Source organism: Microcebus murinus, chromosome 6, assembly GCF_040939455.1.
Source record: "Microcebus murinus isolate Inina chromosome 6, M.murinus_Inina_mat1.0, whole genome shotgun sequence".
Classification (NCBI taxonomy): Eukaryota; Metazoa; Chordata; class Mammalia; order Primates; family Cheirogaleidae; genus Microcebus; species Microcebus murinus.
The window spans coordinates 11,029,527-11,054,826 of NC_134109.1; the positions used below are offsets into that span (position 1 = coordinate 11,029,527).

Sequence of the window (25,300 nt, forward strand, 5' to 3'; positions counted from 1 at the left end):
GATTACCGCAACAACTCCTAGCTCTGAAAATGGATAATTAGAGGGAAAGCATTAAGAATTCATTCTTTTACATTAATTAGGAAGGGCAGCCCAGGATAATTAACCCATGTGGATGAAGGAAAGTACTTCTTTACAGAATACCACCAGCAAAAAATGCATAAGCAATGAAGGAATTTTTAAAATCATTCTTTTGCCAAGTGCTAATTAAATAACTGATTCAAGCAAGGATCATCAACAGATGCTAAAACTAATGGGTGAAAGGCTGATGGGAAACTGAATATCCAGAGGGCTGAAGTATCAGCTGCAGATTATAAGGCAGATCACTTGGAAGAAAGTGTAATTTTGCAGTGGACAAATAGGGCTGTCACCACCTGCATAACCACTCTTAGCTCACTCATAGTAGGACAACCATCCAAATGTGAATACACAGAGCACTTATGAAGTATTCTTGCCAAAAACATTTAACCTAATTCTCAGCAAGCCCTCAAGCCTAACTTCTAGTTTACAAGAAACATGGAGAACAAATGAACAAGTTCACACACACCATGAAGCCATCTATCAAATAGAGTTGGAATATTATATAGGAAAACTACCTAATCTCTTCCACAATTCAATGTCATGAAAAAGTGGGGGAAGAGGGAGGACAGGGAAATCTTCTAGATTAAAAGATAATGAAGAGGCCGGGCGCTGTGGCTCACGCCTGTAATCCTAGCTCTTGGGAGGCCGAGGCGGGCGGATTGCTCAAGGTCAGGAGTTCAAAACCAGCCTGAGCAAGAGCGAGACCCCGTCTCTACTATAAATCGAAAGAAATTAATTGGCCAACTGATATATATATAAAAAATTAGCCGGGCATGGTGGCGCATGCCTGTAGTCCCAGCTACCCGGGAGGCTGAGGCAGAAGGATCACTGGAGCCCAGGAGTTTGAGGTTGCTGTGAGCTAGGCTGATGCCATGGCACTCACTCTAGCCTGGGCAACAAAGCGAGACTCTGTCTCAAAAAAAAAAAAAAAAAAAAAAAAAAAAAAGATAATGAAGAGATGTAACAGCTAAAGGCAAGGTATAGACCTTAATTGGATCCTGTATGGAATAAAACCACAACAAAATATATTTAGGGGAAATTGGTAAAATTTATATATGGACTAGATATTAAAGAATATTATTTTTTAACATTTTAATATTTATTCATTAACATTTATTAAAGAATAAATATTAATTTTATTAAATGTAATAGCTGTATTGTGATTATATAGGTAAATGTCCCTTTTTTATAGACAAATACTAAAATGTTTAGAGCCAAAATATGATGATATCTATAATTTAAAATTCTTTAGTACAATGAAACAGAAAAGGCAAATATATAGCAAAATGTTAATTGTTACATCTAGGTGATGGGTATTTAGGGTTCATTATATTTTCTTTGCCTTTTTTACCTTTAAATTTTTTTCATAACAAAAGTAGGGAACAAAAACTTGTGTCATTCCTTTCTCAAAACCTTCCAAAGAATCCTCTTGTCTCAGAAAACACAATCCAAAGTCCACATCATGGCCTTCAAGGACCTGTGTATAGACCCAGCCACGCGGCTAGCCCCAGCTCTCTACCACTTGCCACGGTAGCTTCCTTGCTGCTCCCCGCATGCTCAAGCATATCCTGCATCACATGTTTGCAGTTACTACCCCCTGTGCTTGGATCGCTTGTCTTTCAGCCATCTGCATGGCTCACTCCTTCACTTTGCTCAAGCCTCCACACAAAGCATACTTGGTCCTGACCACTGTATTCACAATGGCATCCTACCTACTAGCCTCCACTGCTTTCTCCTCAACTCTGCTTTATAGTTCTTCATTGAACTTTTCATCCCTGACATACTGTTTGTTTATCTTAAGATAGAGATCTTAATTGGATTCTGTATGGATTAAAACTACTGTAAAATACATTTGGAGGATAATTGGTAGAATTTTAATATGAACTGGATATTAAATGATATTAAAGAATAACTGTTAATTTTGTTAAATGTCCACAGTAGAATGTAAGTTCTATGAAAATAGCTCCTTTGTCTCTCTTGTTCAGTATTGTATTCCTGACACCTGGAATAGTGCTTGGCACATAGTAAGCACCCAATAAGTTTTAATGAATGAATGAACAAATGAATATTCTGACCATTAGGTACAGAACTAAAAACATAAATCTTTTGTTTAATATGTCTCTCTGACCATGGAAAATGTGCTATATAACCATGTATTTCCTTTATTTTATTTTATTTTATTTTTTTGAGGCAGAGTCTCACTCTGTTGCCCTGGCTAGAGTGCCGTGGCGTCAGCCTACCTCACAGCAATCTCAAACTCCTGGGCTCAAGCAATCCTTCTGCCTCAACCTTCCGAGTAGCTTGGACTACAGGCATGTACCACCATGCCCGGCTAATTTTTTCTATGTATTTTTAGTTGGCCAATTAATTTCTTTCTATTTTTAGTAGATACAGGGGTCTTGCTCTTGCTCAGGCTGGTTTCGAACTCCTAACCTTGAGCGGTCCACCCACCTCAGCCTCCCAGAGTGCTAGGATTACAGGCGTGAGTCACCACGCCCAGCCCATGTATTTCCTTTAAAGTGTGGAATTAGCTCCTTGTAAAAAAAACAGTAAAACAAACATCTCAGGCTAAAAAGTACTTGTCCACACTGTACACTGTAATCATTTTTCTTTCCTGAGTAAGCTAAGAATACAGATTATGTATCTTCAGCTTTCTAAACACAAACATGCCTACCAAGTAATTAGGTTGAGACCAACGATTAAGATTAAACTTCACAGCACCTGTTATCACCACCTATTAATACATTTATTTATTATTTTATTATCTCTCACTCCCACCACCACTGCTTTAGAATGCAAGCTCCATTCTGTCTGTTTTGTTCACTCCTATATCCCCAGCTCCCCAGGTAGAACAGTACCTGACACATAGGAGGCATCAAACAACTAACTGCTGAATAAAATTAATAAATTCTGTTCAATTCTATGTGAAATGTCCTATGTGGTACATTCATGCTATCAAATATAAAACTGATAAGGATGCTATTGTTGTCAAATCACTTTTTTAAAATGGTTGCATCTACGATATAACCGTCAGTCCCTAGGCTTTCCTTTGATATGTGAAATAAACTTGTAGGGGTGTTAAGTTGATAAAATGTGTTTTTGCCTATTTATTTTTTTACTTAAGTTATAAATAACACCAATAATATAAATTTTTCCTTTTTTAAATCTTTTAAGCTAAAGTTGATTTTGGGTTTTTGAGATGGCTGCTAGAATTCATCATCTCCTTTTTATTGAGAACAATGAAAATTTAAAATACTTTTAGCAGTTTCTAAAACAGAAATATATGGAACTTTTTTATACTTAAAAATAATAATGGGGGAGGGGTGAAAAAAATAATAATGAGTATCATATTAAATGTATAGTAAACTATAAAGAAAATAATCCTCTGCAAATTTTTGTGAAAAAAGTAGACAATTAATTTTATGGGGAGGTTTGAGCACCACCTTGAGGGATGAGTCTTTTTTTTTCTTTTGACTCTAATTATAAGGTTATCCATAGTAGGGCATCCATGTTTTTGGTATAAACTTCATCTGTTCCATAGCTACCCTTCAGGTACCATAAAAGAAAAAGTAACCAAACTAATATTAAGAACCCAAGCACTATTTTAAATGTAAGGGATGCCATGGCAAAATGGCATAGCTGAGGTCAGACACCAAAGCCATGGATACATCAAAGGTACACATCAGGGCAGAAGGTCCTTTGCGGTCGAGACCACTGAGCCTTGTCAACCTTCCTCTTGAAGAACTATATTAAGTTTGAAGTGTGTCTATTTACACTGTCCCTGGAAGTATATAAACAAAAAGCACCCCCTGTCCACCCTTGCTCCAGCTAGGGAGAATGCTCAAGGAAGGACTAGAGAAGCAAAAGGAAACTGAGGCTACCTCCTTAGGACCTGGGAAAATGACGTCCTTCTACGAGGAATGGAACGAACTGAATTTGTTGTACATTTTGAGAACTGGAAGAATTTGGTAATTCCAAAATCAACCATGAGTTCAAAAAAATAAAATGAAATGTCCTGTGCTCACATTTGTCATCATGATGCTGAACATTCTTTGTAAGAAACGATAATATATCTGATCACTGGATATGACATGTGGTAGACAGGCATATTTCTGTAGTAGCTTCTCATGAGTTCTCCATTTTAAAGAGGCTGCAGCTCTCTGTTCAGCAGCTGTGAGTGCTGGAATCAAGTCAGGTAGAGAGGATAACTAAAAAAGAAACATCAAAAGAGTCAATTATAATTAAGTAAATCAATCACAGCATTCAATAAAATTATTCAGTCTTATAATGAATGCATTGGGGAAGGGAATATACCTGTTCATTTTAGAATTTAGGGGGCATCTCAGTTCTCACAAGGAGATAATTATCTGGTGAAGTCTTTAAAAAAATCTTCTTTAAAAAACCTATAAGTAACTTTATAGTTCCTGGAAACCAAATTTTGAAGGAGAGACTAGGACTCATCATTCTTCCTGTCAGACTGATTACCATAGCAACTCTTCTAACTAAAGTAAAATTGATTATATATTATTACTGTGAGCAAGCTTTGACACTGTAAATTCCTACCCTTTCATCCTCATTATTTGCTATTCTTGGAATAATAACTAATGCTAATAAAAAATGAAAATACAAACTCCAAAGATAATAAGAATCATAGTAATAGAAAAATTGTTTATGTAAGAATTATAGGGGAAATTCAAGCTATTCAAACTCTAACAGACTTTTGCTGAGCACCTACTATGTGGTAAGCACTACCTTAAATGCTCTCCATTCATTCTTTCATTGATTCCTCTTAACAACCCTGCAGAGAAGGACAATCCTTATAAAGTTCAAAAACCTTTTTGAAAGATGGGATTTACCTTATTTTCTTGAACATTGGTTTCTCCACCAGTAGACATAAGTTCCAAGATTTCTGGAAGGTGATCTATAAGAGCATCTAGTACCTTTTGATAGAGATATTGATTATCTTATAGTGATTACTGTTTTTCTAGATTAGTTAACTCCACATGTCAATTTCTACAGAGTAATAGAATGTTTTTTACCAAACAACATTTTGGGAGTATGTATTCTCTTACTCTGCCATCTTCTTGTTGGAAAGTCTTAGAAACATAGTTAACTGTCTGATCAATCTACCTTTGGAAAGAGATTAGTGTACCTGCCTCTTGATATTGTTTAAATAGTCTAAATTTGAAAGAACTACCACTATACAACTAACATGCTCAAAAACTGCCACCAACTTTTGAAAGGCATTTAAAATCAGACAATACCCTCAGCAATATCAAAATATTGATGAGCTGAGCTTTGGAAAGCTAGTAGTCATTTAGGTAAATGGGATCTACTAAATAGAGCATCAAAATAAAAGTATTTCAAAGTCTTTACAAGTACATACTAAATTATAAAACATTCTCCAAACAATGCTAACGGAAAAAAAGATATAAAATGTGATATATGATTACAATTGTATAAAATAAAAACCTTTGCATGAAAAATTATAACATTTATATAGAAAAAATAGAACAATTTAAAAATGTAACAAAATAGTAACAGTGATTGGAATTAAAGGTACTCATTTGTCCACTTTTGAGCACTTCCTAAATTTTCCTTAAATAAATACACATATACTAAATTTTGAATCTGAATATATTTTAAATACTAGTATTTTTAAAGATCTCAGTTTCCAGTCTATGATACAGAGGTACATTGATCTTGAAGCCTCTGTGACTGGTCAACTGAAAGAGTTCATGCAATTCCTAAGAAGCAGGGGTGGGGGGTAGAAAGGCATTGATATGTTTGCAATTAACATAAAAGAAGTAAAAACCAAAGAGTAAGAAGATATTACCTCCAGTGATTCGTCTTGTAATAATGTTATTAGTTCTTTATGTATTAAATATACTCCAGAATTCAGAAGTTTAGATACCTAAAATGTAGCAATAAAGTCTCTCAGACTTGAGACTATTACACATATACAGTTTAAAATAATATTTTTTAAAAATATACCCTTGTTGATACTTCTAAAATAAAACAAGTTTATAACACAAATATCAAATTAGAATTCTAGAAAAATCAGTTGAATACATAACTAGCTTTTCAGTCTGCTTCATAATATGCTGGACTGATATGAGGGTGAGAAAATGCACATATTAGGTGAGGAAGTACAGGAGGACAGGATTTACCAGTGTCATAAGCTTCAAATCACAAGCAATAACAAGCCCATGGGTGCCTCTACTTCACATTTTAAAGGCTTAGAGCAGCCAATAGGATCTTTTTTTTTTTTTTTTTTTTTTTGAGATAGAGTCTCACTCTGTTGCCCAGACTAGAGTGCCGTGGCGTCAGCCTAGCTCACAGCAACCTCAAACTCCTGGGCTCAAGCAATCCTTCTGCCTCAGCTTCCCGAGTAGCTAGGACTACAGGCATGCGCCACCATGCCTGGCTAATTTTTTTCTATATGTTTTTAGTTGTCCAACTAATTTCTTTCTATTTTTAGTAGAAATGGGGTCTCGCTCTTGCTCAGGAAGGTCTCGAACTCCTGAGCTCAAAGGATCCACCTGCCTTGGCCTCCCAGAGTGCTAGGATTACAGGCATGAGACACCATGCCCAGCCAGCCAATAGGATCTTAAAGACTATCCCAGTCATATCACTTTAGAACTTCCCAGAGGGCCTATAGTGACAGCGGGGTAGTAATAACTCCCAAGGAGGCAAAACAAGTTTCCTTTCCCCATCAAAGACGTTAGTCAGCATGAAAGAAGTTGGGAAAGTCCAGAATAATCCAGCTCCCCTTGCAAACAGGTTTTTTTCCTTCCAAACTCAGAGCTCACAATGGTAGATTCACCAGCTTCTACTTCACTTTTTTTTAAAAAAACATATTAGGCTTGAGTAAAGTTCTATTTGAAAAAAGAAAATGGTTCTTGGGTAAAGAAAATGTTTTAAAATCCTTTGTTCTACACAATTGTTTTTGACTTGTTGAAAATATATTCAAAATAATATTTTTCTGAAAAATAAGAATAAAGTTAGATCATAGTAAAGCAATGATCAGAATCTAGCATTAACGCTTAGAAAAATTTAAATCCACCAGTGGATTTTCATTATTTAAAAGGACAACCATACACTAACACTTCCATTTTATGGAGCAGAACATCATTCTTAACCTACCTAACTTAGTATGACTGTCAAACTAGCCAACCAGCAAATTCATAGATCAATGATCATCAAACTCACTTTTACCAGTGAGTATTTTTGTATACACATATACATTTCCATATGTTTATTAATACAGTGCTATACTATATCCACTATAAAACATAAACAAAATTAAATATTAAAGTGATGAGATAAACATAAGTAGAAAGTCTAATATTATAAAAATACTGTATTTTCAAACTCCAATCTTATACAATCCTCTCTGGAGACCACTAATCTAACAAATACATGTGTTTACAGTAACCAAGCCTGAAGAATCAGTTAATGCATCTTGGAGATGAATATCATGCTTAGCTGTCCAGAACCCTCTGCCCTCTCTCCTCATCCAAAATCAGATTTCTAGAAGTATATTTACAAGAATGATACAATTGTACAATACTGGAATTATTTTAAGTAATTATACCTTAATTTAAAGTGAATATTTCCTAGATTTTGTACAATGAATACATATTTCATTCATACAAGAAAGAGTGCTCTTTGAAAGAAGCAAAGACTATCGCCCAATAGCCAAAAGAATCTTAAGTAACATTTACAATGATGCTATGGATACCATGCACACTTTCAGTTAATCTAACAGTGGTTTGACATAGGAACACAGTGCAATGAAGAGGATTAAATCTTCTCATTGAGAGTAAGAAATTATTACATCACTTTTAGAGAAAGGAAATATTTTATTATGCCACTTATAAAGATATTTTTATGTGACAGTTTTGAAGTTAATAAGTTGTAGCTTATACATATTTACTGCAACTATAGCATACGTGTGCTCATTGCGATCATCCAAGAAGCATGTCCTAAATTTCAGCTTTGAGGGCTAAAAAGCTAATAACATCCATCACAAAATTTTAAATTCACTTTTGCACTTACTTTTACAAAGAGTCATAACAGCATGATCTAAAAGCTATGCTCAAGAAACATCATCTATTTGCAGTGAAAACAATTAAATAATTTTTCTCAACTTCCCATTTGTTCTCAAGTGCTTAAGTTTAGATGCAAAAAGTATAAATACTAGAAAGCATATAAAAACTGATTTCATTACCCAATCTACATCACCCATATCTACCGCAATGTCTGGCTTAAAGTAAGCATTTGGTATAGATATGCTGAATGAAAGGATTAACAAAATAATAAATGAATATAATGTATTTATGGAAATGGAGTCTATAAACATACTAAAAACAGAAAAAAATTATGGGAATTTTAAAATAATATTTAAATCTAGAACATGGAAGATATAGAGTATATCTTATAATAAACCTATAAACAGAAGTACACAAAATATCAAAAACTCATCTAGCTCATGTAGGTAGAATAACAAACGTAAAGTGGTATCAATTCTTCAGACTTACTTCATAAAAGCAAATAGCAATAGTGTATCTGACTGGTACTTCAGGGTCATGACAAAGGCAGAAGAATGTAGAATAGAGTTCCATGTGGAAGTTTTTAGGATCAACAAAAACAATCATGGCCTGGTGGAGGTGGAAGGGAAGAGATGAGTAGGAAGGAGAGAAAAACATGCATCAACACCTAATATTATAATCATTTCACTTAAATTGAAATCATGTTCTCTGAATTGTAATTTAATTAGAAATGATATTTGGAAGATCCAAATGCATGCATATAATTCTGATTTATAGAGAGAAATACAAATTTCAAAAATATTTATTCAGTACCTACTATGAATGCCAGACATAATGTTAAACAGCAAGCATCAAATATGGCAATATTCTTTAATGCTATCTATTCACATATTTTAAAGTTATAATCAAATGCTCAGTAAATATAAACATATATTTATTACCGGAAAGTTATAAGCACAGTTCTTCCGTACTGATATATATTTCTTCTCCTGCTCTAGGACTTGGGGTGGAATCTGGTTTTCATTGTGTCCATTTTCTTGTTGCAAACCCAATGTACAAAGTTTCTTATAAAACTCCAAAAATCTCAAGTGTTGATCTGGAGTAAAAATTCCTAAAACAAACGTAAAACCTATGTTTGACATTTCAATTGAAAATAAAAATTTTAAAAAGAAAATCAAAATACAATAAAAACATAATTGAAACCAAATATTTAAGTAAATGGTTACAAGTAGTTCATAAAAGAAATGAGGAAACAGTAGCTATCATGAAGAAATCTAGCAGGTCATATTTTTTCACCTTATGCTAATTTTAATAACATCTTAATTTTAATTTTAATTTCAAAAGTACGACCTATGTTAAGCAGGAATTATGCCTGCATAAATTTCTGTAGCATGTATCATACTGTAGACCAGGGATCCCCAACCTATGATGAGTTGTATAATTATTTCATTATATATTACAATGTAATAACAGAAATAAAGTGCACAAGAAATGTCATACGCTTGAATCATCCCAAAACCATCCCCCTCCCCAGTCTGTAGAAAAATAGTCTTCCATGAAAACCATCCCTGGTGCCAAAAAGGCTGGAGACCTGTAGACCACTAACAAGTCATTATAACAATACCTTGTGGCTATTTATACATATTGCTATTTACTTATAGTAAACATTCTAAAATTGCTTGCAGAAAAGATGTGTGTATCTGCAGAGAATGAACTTAAAAATTGAATCTGAAAGATAGCTCAGTAAATTGAAAATCATGGTTCCACATTCATTAACTATCTCGGGGAGCTAGGAACTCATAATATATTACTACTAAATATCTGCAATCCACATAAAGAAAATATATTACTCTGCTAGATAGTTATAACTTAATTATCACATTATTATTGTGAGCTAAGAACTAATATGTTCAAAATGCCAAGAGTTGTGGTATTATTTCTAAGCTGAACTTCTCATGATAAATTAATTATTCAACAAATTGTTAAAATGGTTAATAAGGTTATACTTACTACGCACCAATAGTTAGTATACCTAAGCTTCTATTATCTCATAGCGACTAATACATTAGTATAAAATATTCAGACATTTAAAGAGCTATGCTTTCTTTACTCTGTTGTTCTTTCAAATAGGTTCTGTTAGTGAAAAAGTATTCCCAAATGCTCTAAATTATGCTACCAAAATTCTAAGATCTTATAAGATTTTACACACTTAAAATATATGTTTTACAAGTGAAATGCTGAAGTTTAGTGGCTAAAACAGGAAAAAAAAGAAAAAAAATATCTACAGTCTTAAAATTCTTAGGCTATATCATACCATATAGTCCATGGCATAGTTTTCCAAAATGGAAAGATAAAGAAATAAGAATTGATTCATCTGCTTTGAAAGATTTTTCACAAAATGATTTCACTAACGGAAGTATAGTTTGACTTCTGTCATCTGGAAAGCAAAGCAAAATAATACATACTTTAGATCCAGTTGCCACACTGTACATGTGAAAACTAATACATACACAAAAATTCCAGAAGAAAAATTACTATCTTAGCCTCACAGCAATAGAAAATATCTGAAAACAATGATGAATAGAGGTATGTGGTGAAGAAGGAGTAAAAGGAAGGTTAAAATGACCAAAAACTTCAATGCCAGGAAGGGCTTTCGACTTCTTATGTGGGCCAATGGGAATAGAATATAAAAAGTGATTACAAATTAGAAAGCTAGGACGGCTGAAGTTTTGAGTCTGAATAACTAAAAGAATTCCAACACTATTAATACAAATATTAATAGATGAGTAGCAGGCATGGGAAAGTTACTCTCTTTTACCTACATCTCATACAATGATGCAGCTTAAGCCCAGTTTATCATTTCCTTTTTAATTGAAATTAAGTTAGCTTATGTTCTATACATTGAATTTCATCACTTTTATTTCTTTGATAAGTCTTCTTTAAAAAGTTAACCAATTCTTTGAGTAGGTCTACTTAGTTTATAAGTTCCTACTATATAAACAATATTAAAGCATCAATTCTAAATACTCTTCAAATTTCTCATAGTTTACTTAACGCTTTCAGAAATAAATTGCTACCTTATTAAACATCTGACAATACTAAGTAAAATGCTATAATAGGCTTATCAGTATTATTGTTGTTACTATCACTGTTATCATCACATTTCAGTACCATATCAACTGTTTTTACTAAATGACATTCACACATTTATTGGATTTTTTACAGAACAGCATTATAACTAAGTAGAAATAGGAAGATGAATAATAAATGTCTCTGAACTTGAGAAACCCAACCAGCAAAGAAATCATACATTAAAAAAATCATAAGACAATGTGATCACTGTTTTAATAGCTAGTATGAGGCAGGAATCTGCAAACTTTTTTGTAAATGTTTTGGGCTTTGCAGGCTATTTGTCCCAACTACTCAACTATGTCCTTATAGCACAAAAACAGCCACCAACAATACAAAAATGAATGAAAGGAAGAGAAGCTTAACATTTATTATAAAACTTAACATAAGAAATTCTAAATCTACATTTACTCCTTATCAGTGATTCAAAACATATGGAAGAACACCACTTTCAAGAGCAAAGACGTGTCCTCATGAAGATTTACCTGTATCAAATATGTCAAGCAAATTAACCAAAGTTTCAAAAGCTGCAAGTCGCACACTGCTGCCTTCATCATTGGAGAGTTCTATTAATTCAGGGAGTACCACACTTTTTGTAAGTTCTGTCCTGCACAATAAGTAATAGAAGAAAATAAATCAAATCAATAAATTTATAGCAAGAACTTACTAGAAACAAGCATTGGGCTAGGTGCTACAGAAAATATGAAAAATCATAAAGATATTGTTCCTGCTCTCCAGAGGCTTGCAGTCTGGTTGGAAAGCATGACATAAACATAAGAAACATTAACAGTAACTTCTCAATTATTTAAATCAGGCCATTGTATGTGGCACATTTTCTAAAGGCCATGGACCCCAGGGGTTGGGGACCATAATGTTAGATTGTTCTTCCCTTTACTACGTATCTAATATCTTGTCACTAAGCAATTTCATACATTTATCCTTTTCTTCTGAATTCTGAGAGAGCTAATTCATCTTCCAAGTCACTGACTGACTACAGTTTTTATCAGTGCTTAACTGTTTACTATGCTTATTTGAATTTTTCTATTCCATTTTTAATTTCCTTTAAAATATCTCTTAATTAACCAGATTTTTAATTTTCTTCTTCCTTGGCAACTTTCGTATCTCACTATGTCTCCTCATCAAATTTTCAATCTCATTTTACAGCAGGGAGATTTTCTAGAATTTTGTTAAAAATAAGTAGATGGCTTATTAATTTTCTATTGGAGTAAATTTTAGTTTTTTATTTTGTTTTCTTGATTGTTATTAGCTATAGTGAAGAACAATTTAGGTAAAATAAATCATCTATTTCAAGTACACACTTACTGATGAGTCTTGACAGTCGTGAAACCCCTGGGAAATTGCCACTACAATCAAGATATAGAATGTTTTTCATTCCCAGAAGATTCTACAATCTGCCTCTGACAAGGGCAACCATGGATCTGCTTTTTCTTACCATAGATTAGTTAGCATTTAACATACAGTATATATTCTTTTCTCTGGCTTATTTTCCTTAACATCCTGATTTTGAGATTCATTCATGATGTACTACTACATGTATCAGTCTTCATTCTTTTTTATTGCTGAACAGTGTTCCATTGTACAAACGTACCACATTTTGTTAGTACATTTACCTGCTGATAATTGGCTACCACAAATAAAGCTGCTATAAACATGTCCATATAATACAATGGTTGGTATGGACACATATTTTTACTTCTCTTGGATAAAATACTTAAGAGTGAAATGGTTGGGCCATGTAGATGTATGTTTAGTTTTTCAATAAATACCAATCAGTTTTCCAAAGCATTTTCACCATTTTACATTTATACAAACAGTGTATGAGAATCCCAATTTGGTCCAAATCCTTATCAACACTTGGTATTAACAGGTTTTTTGCTTTAGTCATTCTAGTGAGTGTGTAGTAGTAACCTATTAGTTTTTAACTTATATATCCCTTTATGATTAATGATGTTGAATATCTTTTCACATACTTTTTGGTCAATGTGTGTTATGTCATTTTTTATGACAAGTCTGTTCAAATGTACTGCTCATTTCTTAACTGGGCTGTTAGTAAGAGTTCTGCATTTTTGAGTTGGAAGAATTCTTTATATATTCTGGGTACAAGTCATTTGTTTGATATATGTGTTATGAATGGTTTTCCCATTCTGGGCCTCACTTTTTATTTTAAAGAGCAAAAGTATTTTTTTAATAAAGTCTAACTTGTCACATTTTTACAGTTCATGATTTTTAATTAAATAATCTTTGCCCAACCAAAAGTCAAATATTTTCTCCTATATTTTCTTCAAGGAGTTTTATAGTTTTAACTTTTGTATTTAGATCTATAATAGATTTCAAGTTAGTCTTCATGTATGATGTGAACAGAGTGTCAATGACCAGTTTTTTTCTTTTATTAATATCTAGTTATTCTAGTGCAGGATTTTGAAAAGATCTTCTTTTCCTCATTTAATTGCTGTAGCACTCTCTTAAAGATCAACTGGTCATTTATGTGTAGGTCTATTTCTGACCTCCCTCTTCTGTTCCATTGATCTATGTGTCTCTTTTGCCAACATTATATTTTTTTTGATTACTGGAATTTTATCGTAAATCTTGAAATCAGGCAATGTAAGTCCTTTGTCTTTCTTCTAAATTGCTTTGGCCATTCCAGGTCATTTGCATTTCCTTATCAATTATAGAATCAGCTTTTCAATTTCTGTGAAACAGTCCAATTTGGATTGAGATTGCATTAAATTGCTAGATCAATTTGAGGAGAATTTACATTTTAACAATATTGAGAATACTGAGTCTTCTAATCTATAAATATGGTATATACCAATTTATTTGTTTTTAAAATTTTTCTCTCAAAACTGTTATGTGGTTTTCCAGTGCAGAGATCATGTATACCTTTTATTAAATTTATCATAAATGGAATATTTGAATTTTATTTTCTGAATATATTCTTCTAGTATATAAAAATATGATTTTTTCATACTAACCTTATATTCTGAAACCTTAAGTATATTTATTAGTTTTAATAGTTGTTTTGTAAATTACTGTAGATTTTCTATGTAAATAGTGATGTTATCTACAAATAGAAATCATTTTACTTCTTCATTTCAGATATTTAGGCCTCTTAGGATTTTGTTTTCTTGCCTTATTTCAATGGCTAGAACCTCCAGAACAATGCTGAATAGAAATGATGAAAGGAGACAACGTTGCCTGGTTCTTAACTTATGGGGAAAGGTATTCAATATTTACCATTAAGTATGATTTTAGCTGCAGTTTTTTATACATGCCTTTTATTAATATCAGATTAAGAAAGTTCCCTTTACCCATAGCTTCCTGTGAGTGTTCACTATGAATGGATATTGAATTTTTTCAATATTTCTAATTAGATATTTCTAGGACTTTCTGGTTATCTTGCTTGTCATATCGCCAGCACTAGAAGTTTTATCAACTTTGTCAAAAGTATGTTCTTCCCCTCTGTCACTGGAGGATCGTTTTGTGGATCCCATGTTTGTTTCTTTTCTTTTTTTCTTTTTAGTCATCCCTGATCAAGGAGAGGTCTATTCAATGCTTTTGTTTTCCTGTAATGAATGTGACCCAAAGTCTTAAATAGTGGCCCAGATTTTTAAAAAATTAACAATGGTACAAGTGGTCACAACATGATTGTTCTTACTTGTGAAACAAAAAACCAGATGAAAACAGTGCAACTTCTGCTAAAAATAAGAGGTGCCAAAACAAAAAAAACTATTTCCCAAGATGTTTTTGGTTTTTTTTTTTGTTTTTTTTTTTTTTTTTTTTGAGACAGAGTCTCCCTTTGTTGCCTAGGCTAGAGTGAGTGCCGTGGCGTCAGCCTAGCTCACAGCAACCTCAAACTCCTGGGCTCGAGTGATCCTTCTGCCTCAGCCTCCCGGGTAGCTGGGACTACAGGCATGCGCCACCATGCCCGGCTAATTTTTTATATATATATATCAGTTGGCCAATTAATTTCTTTCTATTTATAGTAGAGACGGGGTCTCGCTCTTGCTCAGGCTGGTTTCGAACTCCTGACCTTGAGCAATCCGCCCGCCTCGGCCTCCCAAGAGCTAGGATTACAGGCGTGAGCCACAGCGCCCGGCCCCAAGATGTTTTTTAGATAAGACTCCCTTTAATATCATACTTATAGCTTGACACGGGATCAGTTTTTATAGGTGAAGAGAAGAGATTGGCTGCCCTCTTCCTCCCCCTTCCCGAGCTTATGCAGAGAGCAACGAAGTGGGGGTGGAAGCCTGGAGCTGCACAAGAGACACAGAAAAGCTCCCATCAGACCACAGTTGGTCCTCCATATCCATGAATTCCATATTCATGGATGCAACCAATCATGGATGGAAAATATTTGGGGAAAAAAATGATGTCTATACTGAACATGTACAGACATTTTTGGTCACTACTCACTACACAATACAGTACAACAACTATTTACATGGCATTAACATTATATTATTGTATTACATATTATTATCTAGAGATGGTTTTAAGTATATGAGAGGTTATGAGTAGGTTATTTGCAAATACTACACCATATTACATCAAGGACTTGAGCAACTATGGATTTTGGTATCCACTAGAGGTCCTGGAAACAATCTCCCATGGATACTAAAGGAGAATTGTAAGCCCATTTGAAATGAACCAATTCTACAGCATAGAATAGCCAGCCAAAAGAAATGGTACAACTATATTCCAAGCATCATTTATACTGGGACATTTTCATTTCCTGGATCTAGGTTTTTGGAATAATAACTAAGTAAAGTGAGAAGAAAAGAAATTAAAAGTAACTGAAAGCCTTCCACCATGCTAAACAAATTTCCCTTTATCTCACTTAATCCAGACACATGAGGAGGTACTTGCTATGATCATTTTAAAGATCATATAAAGTGTAGCCTTCCAGTGGGCATGTTTTCATGGAATACATGAACAGGATATGCTTGCCTAACAATCCCAAAATAAGACTATGGCATAAGGAACTGAAAGTATACTTACCCAATGCCCTGAGCTATATTTTCTAATTGCCGACACATACAAGATCGAACTTCATAGTCTACATCTTGACAGAGTGATTTTACCAGGGGAAGAATTTCCCTTTTAATGCTGATGAAGCAGAGGAAAGAAACATGCAAATGGATGAATGATACCAAATAATTAATATTTTCAAACAATTATTATCAAAATCTTATCTTAAAAAGAACAATATATTTTAATATAAAATTGTAGAGTTTAAAACGTATTTTTACATAGGTCATTACATTTGGATGTTATCATCAGCTATTTGTAAATTTTGTACATGACAGGGTCTTTTTAAAATAATGGTTAACTTTGGATTTGCAGCTGAATGTCTGTAGCTGAGATAGAATGCTATAGCAGTACCATATGTGATTCTAGCAACCATCAACCAAAATATTCTTCAAGTTTACATGTTATTCTTGTGTCATAATTACATAATATCTCATTCCTTCCATTTGTTATTTATCATCTGGGCAAAGAGTAGCATATGAATTATAAATGTGCTCTACAAAATAAGATAAATTATTCAAAATAATTAATTCATAACAATAATGTAAGAAAGCAGAAATTCTATCTTTATGCCATGATTACTGATTTTGGAAGTAAGATAATGCCCTATTATCCTCAAAAGTACATTTAGTATGGAGTGGGGAAGACTAAGACAAGAAGCAGGAAAAAAGTTAACCTTATCAATTTTGAAAAGCCATGAGACTGAGAATAGGTAGTCTGAATAGGTAGAATTCTGTCTGATAATTCTATAAAGTTGAAATAACTAAACTGGTATACAGTATGGAAAAATATAAATCTAATATAAATGTTAATCATACAGTCATTACATATATTAAATCAATTTCATAAAACAGACAAAAAATTATATACAAATACTCACATATGGGCATCAAATTTGTTAGTCAATTTTCCTAAAATTTTACAACTAACTAAACGAGACTGGACAGTTTGGGAAAGTTGTGCCTTGGAAACAAGTGGATTCAAAATCTAAAGAGAAAAGATTTAGAGAAAAAATTCACAAACTTTTATACATTCTTGCCACTAATGTCAGCTATTTTCTTCAAAGAGTATCTTAATGTTCTAAATTTTTCAAAGAATCTGAATTACAATTTGAGGTATATGATTTTTCATATGCTAGATCACTTTATCTTCTATTGAAAACGACAAATTATGCAATTAAAAACAATTAAAACAATAACCTGAAGTAAAGTTTATGATGAATTCTGCAATGATCTGTACATACAGATAAAAGTATAATTTTGAAAATATATTTTAAAAAGAAAAGTGTAAAAATTACCAGATACTCTGAAATTTATTTTACCTTTATCCCATATAGATTAACTTTATATTTATCCTAATGAGATCAGAAACATTACAGCTTCAAATAAATCATATTAAGTAATTCTGTCATTTTAATACAACAAACCGGGTCTGACATTGTATTAAGTATATACTGGGCACTCAAAAACTCAACAGCATGATAAACTGTGAAAAACCATGCAGATCAGACTTTGATTCTAGTCCCAGTTCTTTAGTTTGTCCAAATAATCTTGCTATTTCTCATCCCCAGGTTTCTCATCTCCTTAAAATGAAGATTAAAATGTTATACTCAGATATCTTCAAGTTCTAAAATTCTATGATTTTAATAAAAGGGTCAAATAGTTTGTTTTCTCTCAACAAAGTATCCAGAATTACTCAATACATAATGAAAAATATAATTTAAAAGTGAAAGGTTTGAAATAAAATAAGATACATTCTTAAAAAAACACATGTTAAATAATATATGGTATTCTTGAGTAAAAACTACATTCTACTGTATATCAGTCTTCAAAAAATATAAATACCACATGTCTACATTACATTCAACGTTTAATCATCTAGATGTTTGGCATCAAGTACACAAATATCCTTATAACTGGATAAATCTTCCCATTTTTAAGCAATTATTTTGGTACCACGATAGAATCATAAACTGTATGAGGGCAAAGAAAGGACAAAAACACTTAATGAAATCAGTAGAGTACATTTCAATGACTGATAACTTTTTTATCAACCACAACATGTTTGGAAAGAAATAAACATAGCGATAATGTTCAAAGAATGTACAATCATCCTATTAGAGAATAATAAATTTGCTAACTATTTTTCCTATTCTCTCATCTTAATTTACTTAAAACCTTTAGAGAAGGATATATTGTTCAATGCTGAAAATTAATAGGTAGGCAAACTAGGAATTATATTTGCAACAATATTTGCAAGTATAACAAAGGATTAGGAACCTTTATAGGTAAACAGTACATATAAATAGTGATCAAAGGGTAGGATCAGACAATTCCAAAAGAATAAACAGAACTGATATAAATATAATGTATGGGAGAATATTCAACAGCATAATAACAAAAAATTTTGTCCCATCAAATTAAATTTGTACACTAGTGCTGATAAAAGTCCAGGGAAACAAAATTTCACATATTATTAGTCAAGAGCTTAAGAATCAATGCCCTCTGACCCAGTAATTCCACTTTTTTGGAAGCCACAGTTAAAGAAATTAACTGAAAAGCAGAAAAAGCTCTCTAGAGATGTTCATTAATGCCTTATTTTGACAGTAAAATTTAAGCCTGTAAACCTGGTTAAATGCTTAACTAGTAAAATATTTTGTAGCTACTACCAAGAGAGTTTGAAATAGCAGAGGAAAATAATGCTAAGTGAAAAACAACCATATATAAATTCAGCATGATCACTAATATACCAAGCAGCAGCCATATATGTGTGTGTATATACATATATATATATGAATGAAAAAAATCTGAAAAGAAATACATCAGAATCTTAAAAGTGGCCAAGTACAGAACTATGAATTATTTTTCTTCTATTTTCCATATTACTTAAATTTTCTACAATGTACATGTGCTGCTTTCTGAATGGAAAATTTTATTCCTTTTCTAAAAATGATTTCTGTCAAAAATCATAAAAATAAAAAGCCTTAGAGTGACTTAAAAAAGTATTACCTCATGCCTTAGGGTTTCTTTTGGCAATACTTCTATAACAGACAGAAGAGTTTCCAACCATGCATTGCTGACACCTGATTGACACAGATGTAAAATGCTAAATTAAATGTCTCACAAATTCAGTTTCAACTCAGCCATTAATAGTTACAATAGCATTTAATGACAAAATGGAAGAAATTATTTTATTACTATTCTAGGAAGTTTCTCTATTATTTTCTTAGCCAACATCTAGAAAATTTTTATATTTATAAAAGTAATATTAGGAAGATATCTCTAAAGCAAAGTGTTCTTTTTTGCTATATAATAATACTATAAACATAAGTGTTGTAAAAAGGAAAAAGAAAGCTAAGAAGAAAGTATAAATCATAAGATGAACTAATGAGACTTCATCTTTCAATAACAGTGAATTTTGTGGTTTTGTGAGGTGACAGCCATGACTATTTTAAGTCATACAACTACTCAACTGTTAAACAGCATGGCCTCATTCAGTTATCCTCAGCAGGCTAACAGAATTCAAATAACCTTATGGCCATATACAAGAATCAATCAATAAATATATAATTAAGCATGCCAAGCCCCTGACCTGTGTCTCTGTGCTCCAGATGTAGTAGAATGACTTGGAGGAAGGAATGGGCGTATGCATGGATTGACACTGATTCTTCCTGTAGAATGGTCAAAAACGACACCGCAGCCGTTAACTGCATTTCCACTCCTGCAACATGCAAGACTTCCTGTGTAATCAGAAAGAATTTGCTATTTACATAATGAGAGATAAAAAATTACAGTTTTTTAAAAATCTAAGATTATATAACCCAAACATAATCATAGTCCACAAAATTACTATATATGACCTTCAAGGATATATACTTCTTTCTATTATTTAACAGAACTATATTAATCTGCTGATCATTTAATTCATTAGACTACATAAAATTTGAATGTCTTAGGAATTTATAAAATAAAGTAACATTTCATTGGTTTATTGAATGAAAATTATAAACAGTTCATAAACCTTTAAACAATAGAGTAGGCATTTCTGATAGATTTCAATTTCTATTTTGCTATTTATATTGTACAGTTTGTCATCCTACCTAGAACAACGGCAAAGCTCAGACAGTCATGTGTTTTCATTAATTGTACTTCTGCTTCAAAAACTAAACATTATACATTCTACTATAAAAAGGAATACACTTAAAAGTGTGCAAATGTATCATTCCCTTTAACAACTGGTAGGAACATAAATTACCATGAAATAAACTGTTTTTAAAAAAGAAATCCTTAAATATAAGAACATGTTTTTAAAAATTATATTCATAGCCACCTTCGTGTACCATTAAAATAATTTTAAAATGCATATTCAAAATTAAAGCCTACATAAGAATATTAGTTTTCAACATACCAACAAATTTTTTAAAAAACTATCTTTCTAAATAAGCCCCAAAGAATTTACCTACACTTCTCTAAGTGTGTGTGTCTGTATGTAATGTAAAGGCAGCTAAAAGTATTATTTGCTCAATCTATTATGATTATTATTAATATGAGAATTTCCTTTGTATGCCTATTTTATAACTAATACAGTAAAGTTAATAGAACAATATGGAACTTATAGTCATAAAATGAAGTTTCATATCTATGATCTTAGGAAAATTAATTTTTCTGCATTATTTCCTACAGCATGGTGTGAATTATAACACTATCTTAATAGAGATTTAAATCATTTAAATTGAACTTTTATGACTTACCAAGTTATTGTTCAAAATAAGCATTTAAATAATGACCATTGTATATCCAGCTGTTGCCTCTCTATATTACCCTTGGATATCTAAGTAGGAATCTCATGTTGTTCACACCTTAACTGATTCCCCCCAAAACCTGTTCCTCCTGCTATCTTCCTCATCTCAGTAAATATTAAATGACAACTCAGCCCTTCCAGCTGCTCAGTCTGAAAACTTTGGGTCATCCTTAACTCTTCTTATTCTCTCACTCTTTCTGATCAAAAGACCAATAAATCCTGAAAGGATCCTCCTTCAAACTAGATCCAGAATTTGACCACTTGTCACCTCTACCACTACTGCCCTAGTCAAAGCCACCACCATCTCCAACCTGTATTATTCTAATAACCTTTAACGAGTCCCTGATTCCATCACTGCCCCTCTACTTCTATTCCGTATGCAGCAGCCAAAGAGATTCTTTTGAGAAATAAGTCAGATTGTGCCACTTTTCTGCTCAAAACGTTCTGAAAGCTTTCCATCTTACCCAAAGGAAAAGTCAAAGTCCTTTTAATGATTTACAAGATCTTTTCTCAATTCCCCCTTTTTCCAGATTTCCATATGTGTGGCTCCCTGACCTCTTTCAAGCCTCTACTCAAATATCATTTCTTTAATGAGGCCTTCCCGATGAACCTACTTTAAACTGAAAGCCATCTCCTTGCACCAGCTCTCACCACCCCTTTTACAGGTTTACTCATCAACATCAGCCAACACATAACATATTCATTTGTTTATGGTCTATCTCCCACAACTGTGCCATGAGCTTCATGTACTCCCATCTCCTAGCACACAGCAGGCACTCAGCAGCAATCACTTAAGCAATCCCTGGGTGACTAAATGTCTCTCATCCTTCCACCTACACTTTTCTGTTCTTGATGCTCTCTCCCTTCAAATACATTTTCCACATCTCCTAAAAGGTGGTTTCAAGAGATTTTGAGGTGAGTCCTAAAAATTAGGGATTGGCTAAATTAGAAGGCAAAGCAAAAATGAGTCACACAGAAACGCATTCTCAATCCTCTATCATGTTCACACTGCCACTTTCTACCCCAGCATCCCTGTAACCCTGATTGAGACCACATATCCAGACTCCTTGATTCAGCACAGTGGGACACTGCCAGGCATCATGATAGGACATAACACACATATTTCTGCAGCAGAAGAAATAGACTCAGAGTATTTTGCTGAAGGCTAGTGGGCTAACTGGCAACTCTAACTACTCTTGTCTGCCAGATTTTTCCCCACAGATTCTGTGCTTTCATTTCCATTCATCGTGTATCAAGGCATGGTTAAAATCTATCCTAAGCCTTCATGGGGTAGTGTGAGAAATCTGGCCATGGCATTTGCTATGGCAAATGTTTGTGTGCTATGGTTAATTCCCAGAAAAATCTATCACATATTAGGGTGTCTGATTGGGCAGGGGAGGGTGTTGTTCTAAACTTCTGTATCACATGCACAAACTTATTTTACAAGTTTTTTCAACCAATAGTCATTTATAGAGCTTAAGAGTTCTTGACTGGGAGAAAAAGAAAGGAATGTTAAGGCATAAGCAGAAACAGCAATTGGTTTGTGAAATAAACCCTCCCATACTCCCATGTTTTACTATTTCCAAAACAAACATTTGTTCCACACTAACAACTTTGGACTTGGAAAACACTTTTAAGAGATTTGATGTGGCCAATATACATCAACTTACAAGTTTCAAAAGACACAGCTTTTATTAAGAAACAGAAAGGACTTTGCAAAGAAATATTAAAGTAAATTGTGAGGGCCACAATGTACATTCCAGTTCACATGAGTCTGTTGTCTTAAGTTCCAAGAGATGCAATTCTGCCACCTCTTAAAGCCATTAAAGTCCTGGATTTTGTACGTATGGATACTTTATGCAAAAGAAGAACATGAGAAGCTCTCCAACTTCATATCTTCTTACTGTATTATTTAGTCTTGACTCCCGCAGCAACATTTGCCCCAACTATTTTGCATATAAGTTTCGAAAAATCCTCAAGTCTTATCAGGATTTGGGTTTTTCTCTTGTTGTGCTGACTTCAACATCTGGGACTGTCCACTGTTAAGAAACCAGCACAGACTAAGAGACTTTATCACTGCTAAAAATCAATTGATTTCTAAACATTTTTCTGAAACATAATACAATAAGAGTTTGATACTTACCAATAAGTGTTCTCCTCCACAGAGTCACACCCTCTGGACAAACATAAGTGAGATCCATACTCTCTGGATAAATAAGTGTGCATCCTCATGGACCTTGGAAGACACTGAAAAGGAAATTCCTCTATTGCTTAAGTGTATGCCTTAATGCCAGTTACCATTTCTCTTACATACTATTACATGGCTGGCATCCCAACTTGAATTCCTCAAAAATGAAATGAGACATTTTATTAATGAGTTAATGGCACACTTCAGAATTTAAAAACTATGCCCAGTCAAGAAAGGAAAATGCACTAGACACTTCTGTGTTTAAATTCATTCTTTAGTTAGCATGAGTGGTACAAGAAAGCATTTTTTGAAAACATAAATAAATTCCTTGTAGAGAGGCAAATAGCTCTGTCTCCAAAAAAACCTGCATTATATCTATCAAGAAGATTTCTCTTTACAATACACAATATAAAGAAGCATTAAATAAATCACTGGTTTATTCCAAAAGAGCAAATATTTTAGATTCACAAATTCTGAAACTAATCTTCTTAAATAAAACTAAAAAGCATTTACTGTGAATGGTGCTGTTAACTGGTAAAGGAACTATAAAATTACAAAGTATCTTTGTGCATCTTTAGAGATAACATGCCTGATTACTTTGAAAGTAAATAATAGGGACTTAAATATTAAAATATTGAAGATTGAAGACATGTAAAATATCTGGCGTATTGAGGATCATAAATGTGGGAATTTTCAGTAATTAACAATAACAATGAACAGCTCTTTTCACTATAAAAATCACAATACTTATAAAAGACTTTAAAACTGAGTTAAATATGAATAATTGGAACATGTCAACTCTAAGATACCTTTAACAATTAACTATGATGCCTCATTCTTTTCCCTATCCCTGACTGCCATGCTCTACATTAAAATAAAGGGTAGAGAGAACTAGCTAAGAGCATTGAAAATCAAAATCTGGAGAGAAAATAAAGTGAAGACAGTAAATAGAAATAACAAAGGGATATGTTTTACTTTCCTTTAAATCTGTATTTCAGTGATTAGCAAGGTTCATGAGGAAGTACACATAAAAATATCCTGAAGATCTCTTTCCATAATGGAAATACCAATACTAATAGCAAATATCATGTGACTATTATAAATGTACAATGAAATATCCTGCCATGCAAAATCACAAGAACACCAAGACAAATAAGTAAATTTTAAGACCATGGTTTTGAAATTGAGCTTCTAGCTAGACTACTCTGCTAAGTCATTTTTAAATATAAAAAAATTAGGATCATGGGTAATTTCATAAGTAAGGTTTAAAATGTAAATATAAGCAGAAATTTAAAACTTTGCAAAGAAAAGATGTGTTTATCAAAGAAACATTTAGTGCATGTGATAGCTGTAACTAACATTTCAAATGACCCACATTATAGCAAACTTTAATTAATCAAATATTTTTTGAAAAAAATCATAAATGTTTTCTTAAGAAAAACAGCAGCAATAAAACCTGGCAAGTTTCTATAAGCAAGTGAAAACAGGACTTTTTTTCTAGTCAGTCATGATAATTTTACCTTCTATCCCTAACCTCTCTCTAAAGTAGCCCAAAGAAAATTTAATTCTAAAAATAATAAAATTTTAATTTCGTTCAAAGTTATTTATTAAGAACTAGAATCATACTAAGTATTCTGGGAAATTGGAAAAAAGCCAAAGATAAGGACCAATACCCTTGAATGAGTCCTGCCGATTATACACACTGAAACATTCAACAAATATTCATTTAGCTGCATTTAAGGCACTTGCTGCTAGGTACTAGAAACCTAGCAATGAGCAGGACTAGCATTGTCCCTGTCCTTCATGGAGCTTACATTCTAACAACACTGTTAATTCTCTTGTTAAAATTGTGATAACAGGTAAGGATGGGAAGTACAAAATTTTCTAAGGGTAATCTAACAGGTGATCTCCTCTGGAGTATCAGAGAAGACTTCACTGAGAAGTGACAATTGGCCTGTGTGAAGAGAAAGGGCATGATAAGGGAGATAGGAAAGCAAGAGAG

The 25,300-nt window shown here is 32.9% G+C and overlaps 1 protein-coding gene across 5 annotated transcripts in view; it reads right to left on the bottom strand.

Annotated features, from left to right (window-relative positions):
• PPP4R4 (protein phosphatase 4 regulatory subunit 4) overlaps positions 1-25,300 on the bottom strand; it is a 110,457-nt gene that overhangs the window by 40,492 nt on the left and 44,665 nt on the right. For 3 of the 5 annotated variants that reach the window (XR_012919677.1, XR_012919676.1, XM_012738628.2), the window contains exons 4-14: positions 19,902-20,049; positions 19,319-19,392; positions 17,191-17,297; positions 16,281-16,388; positions 11,747-11,868; positions 10,447-10,569; positions 9,074-9,243; positions 8,622-8,741; positions 5,915-5,992; positions 4,935-5,018; positions 4,104-4,286 (exon numbers count right to left, since the gene is read on the bottom strand). Coding sequence is in view for 2 of the 5 variants with exons in the window: in XM_012738628.2 (XP_012594082.1) it covers positions 4,104-4,286; positions 4,935-5,018; positions 5,915-5,992; positions 8,622-8,741; positions 9,074-9,243; positions 10,447-10,569; positions 11,747-11,868; positions 16,281-16,388; positions 17,191-17,297; positions 19,319-19,392; positions 19,902-20,049 (1,317 nt within the window). In the remaining 3 variants the exon portion in view is untranslated. Of the gene's footprint in view, positions 1-4,103; positions 4,287-4,934; positions 5,019-5,914; positions 5,993-8,621; positions 8,742-9,073; positions 9,244-10,446; positions 10,570-11,746; positions 11,869-16,280; positions 16,389-17,190; positions 17,298-19,318; positions 19,393-19,901; positions 20,050-22,783; positions 23,150-23,253; positions 23,358-25,300 lie in introns of those variants that run through there. The other 2 variants (XR_012919678.1, XM_020285618.2) reach the window with 2 other exon arrangements.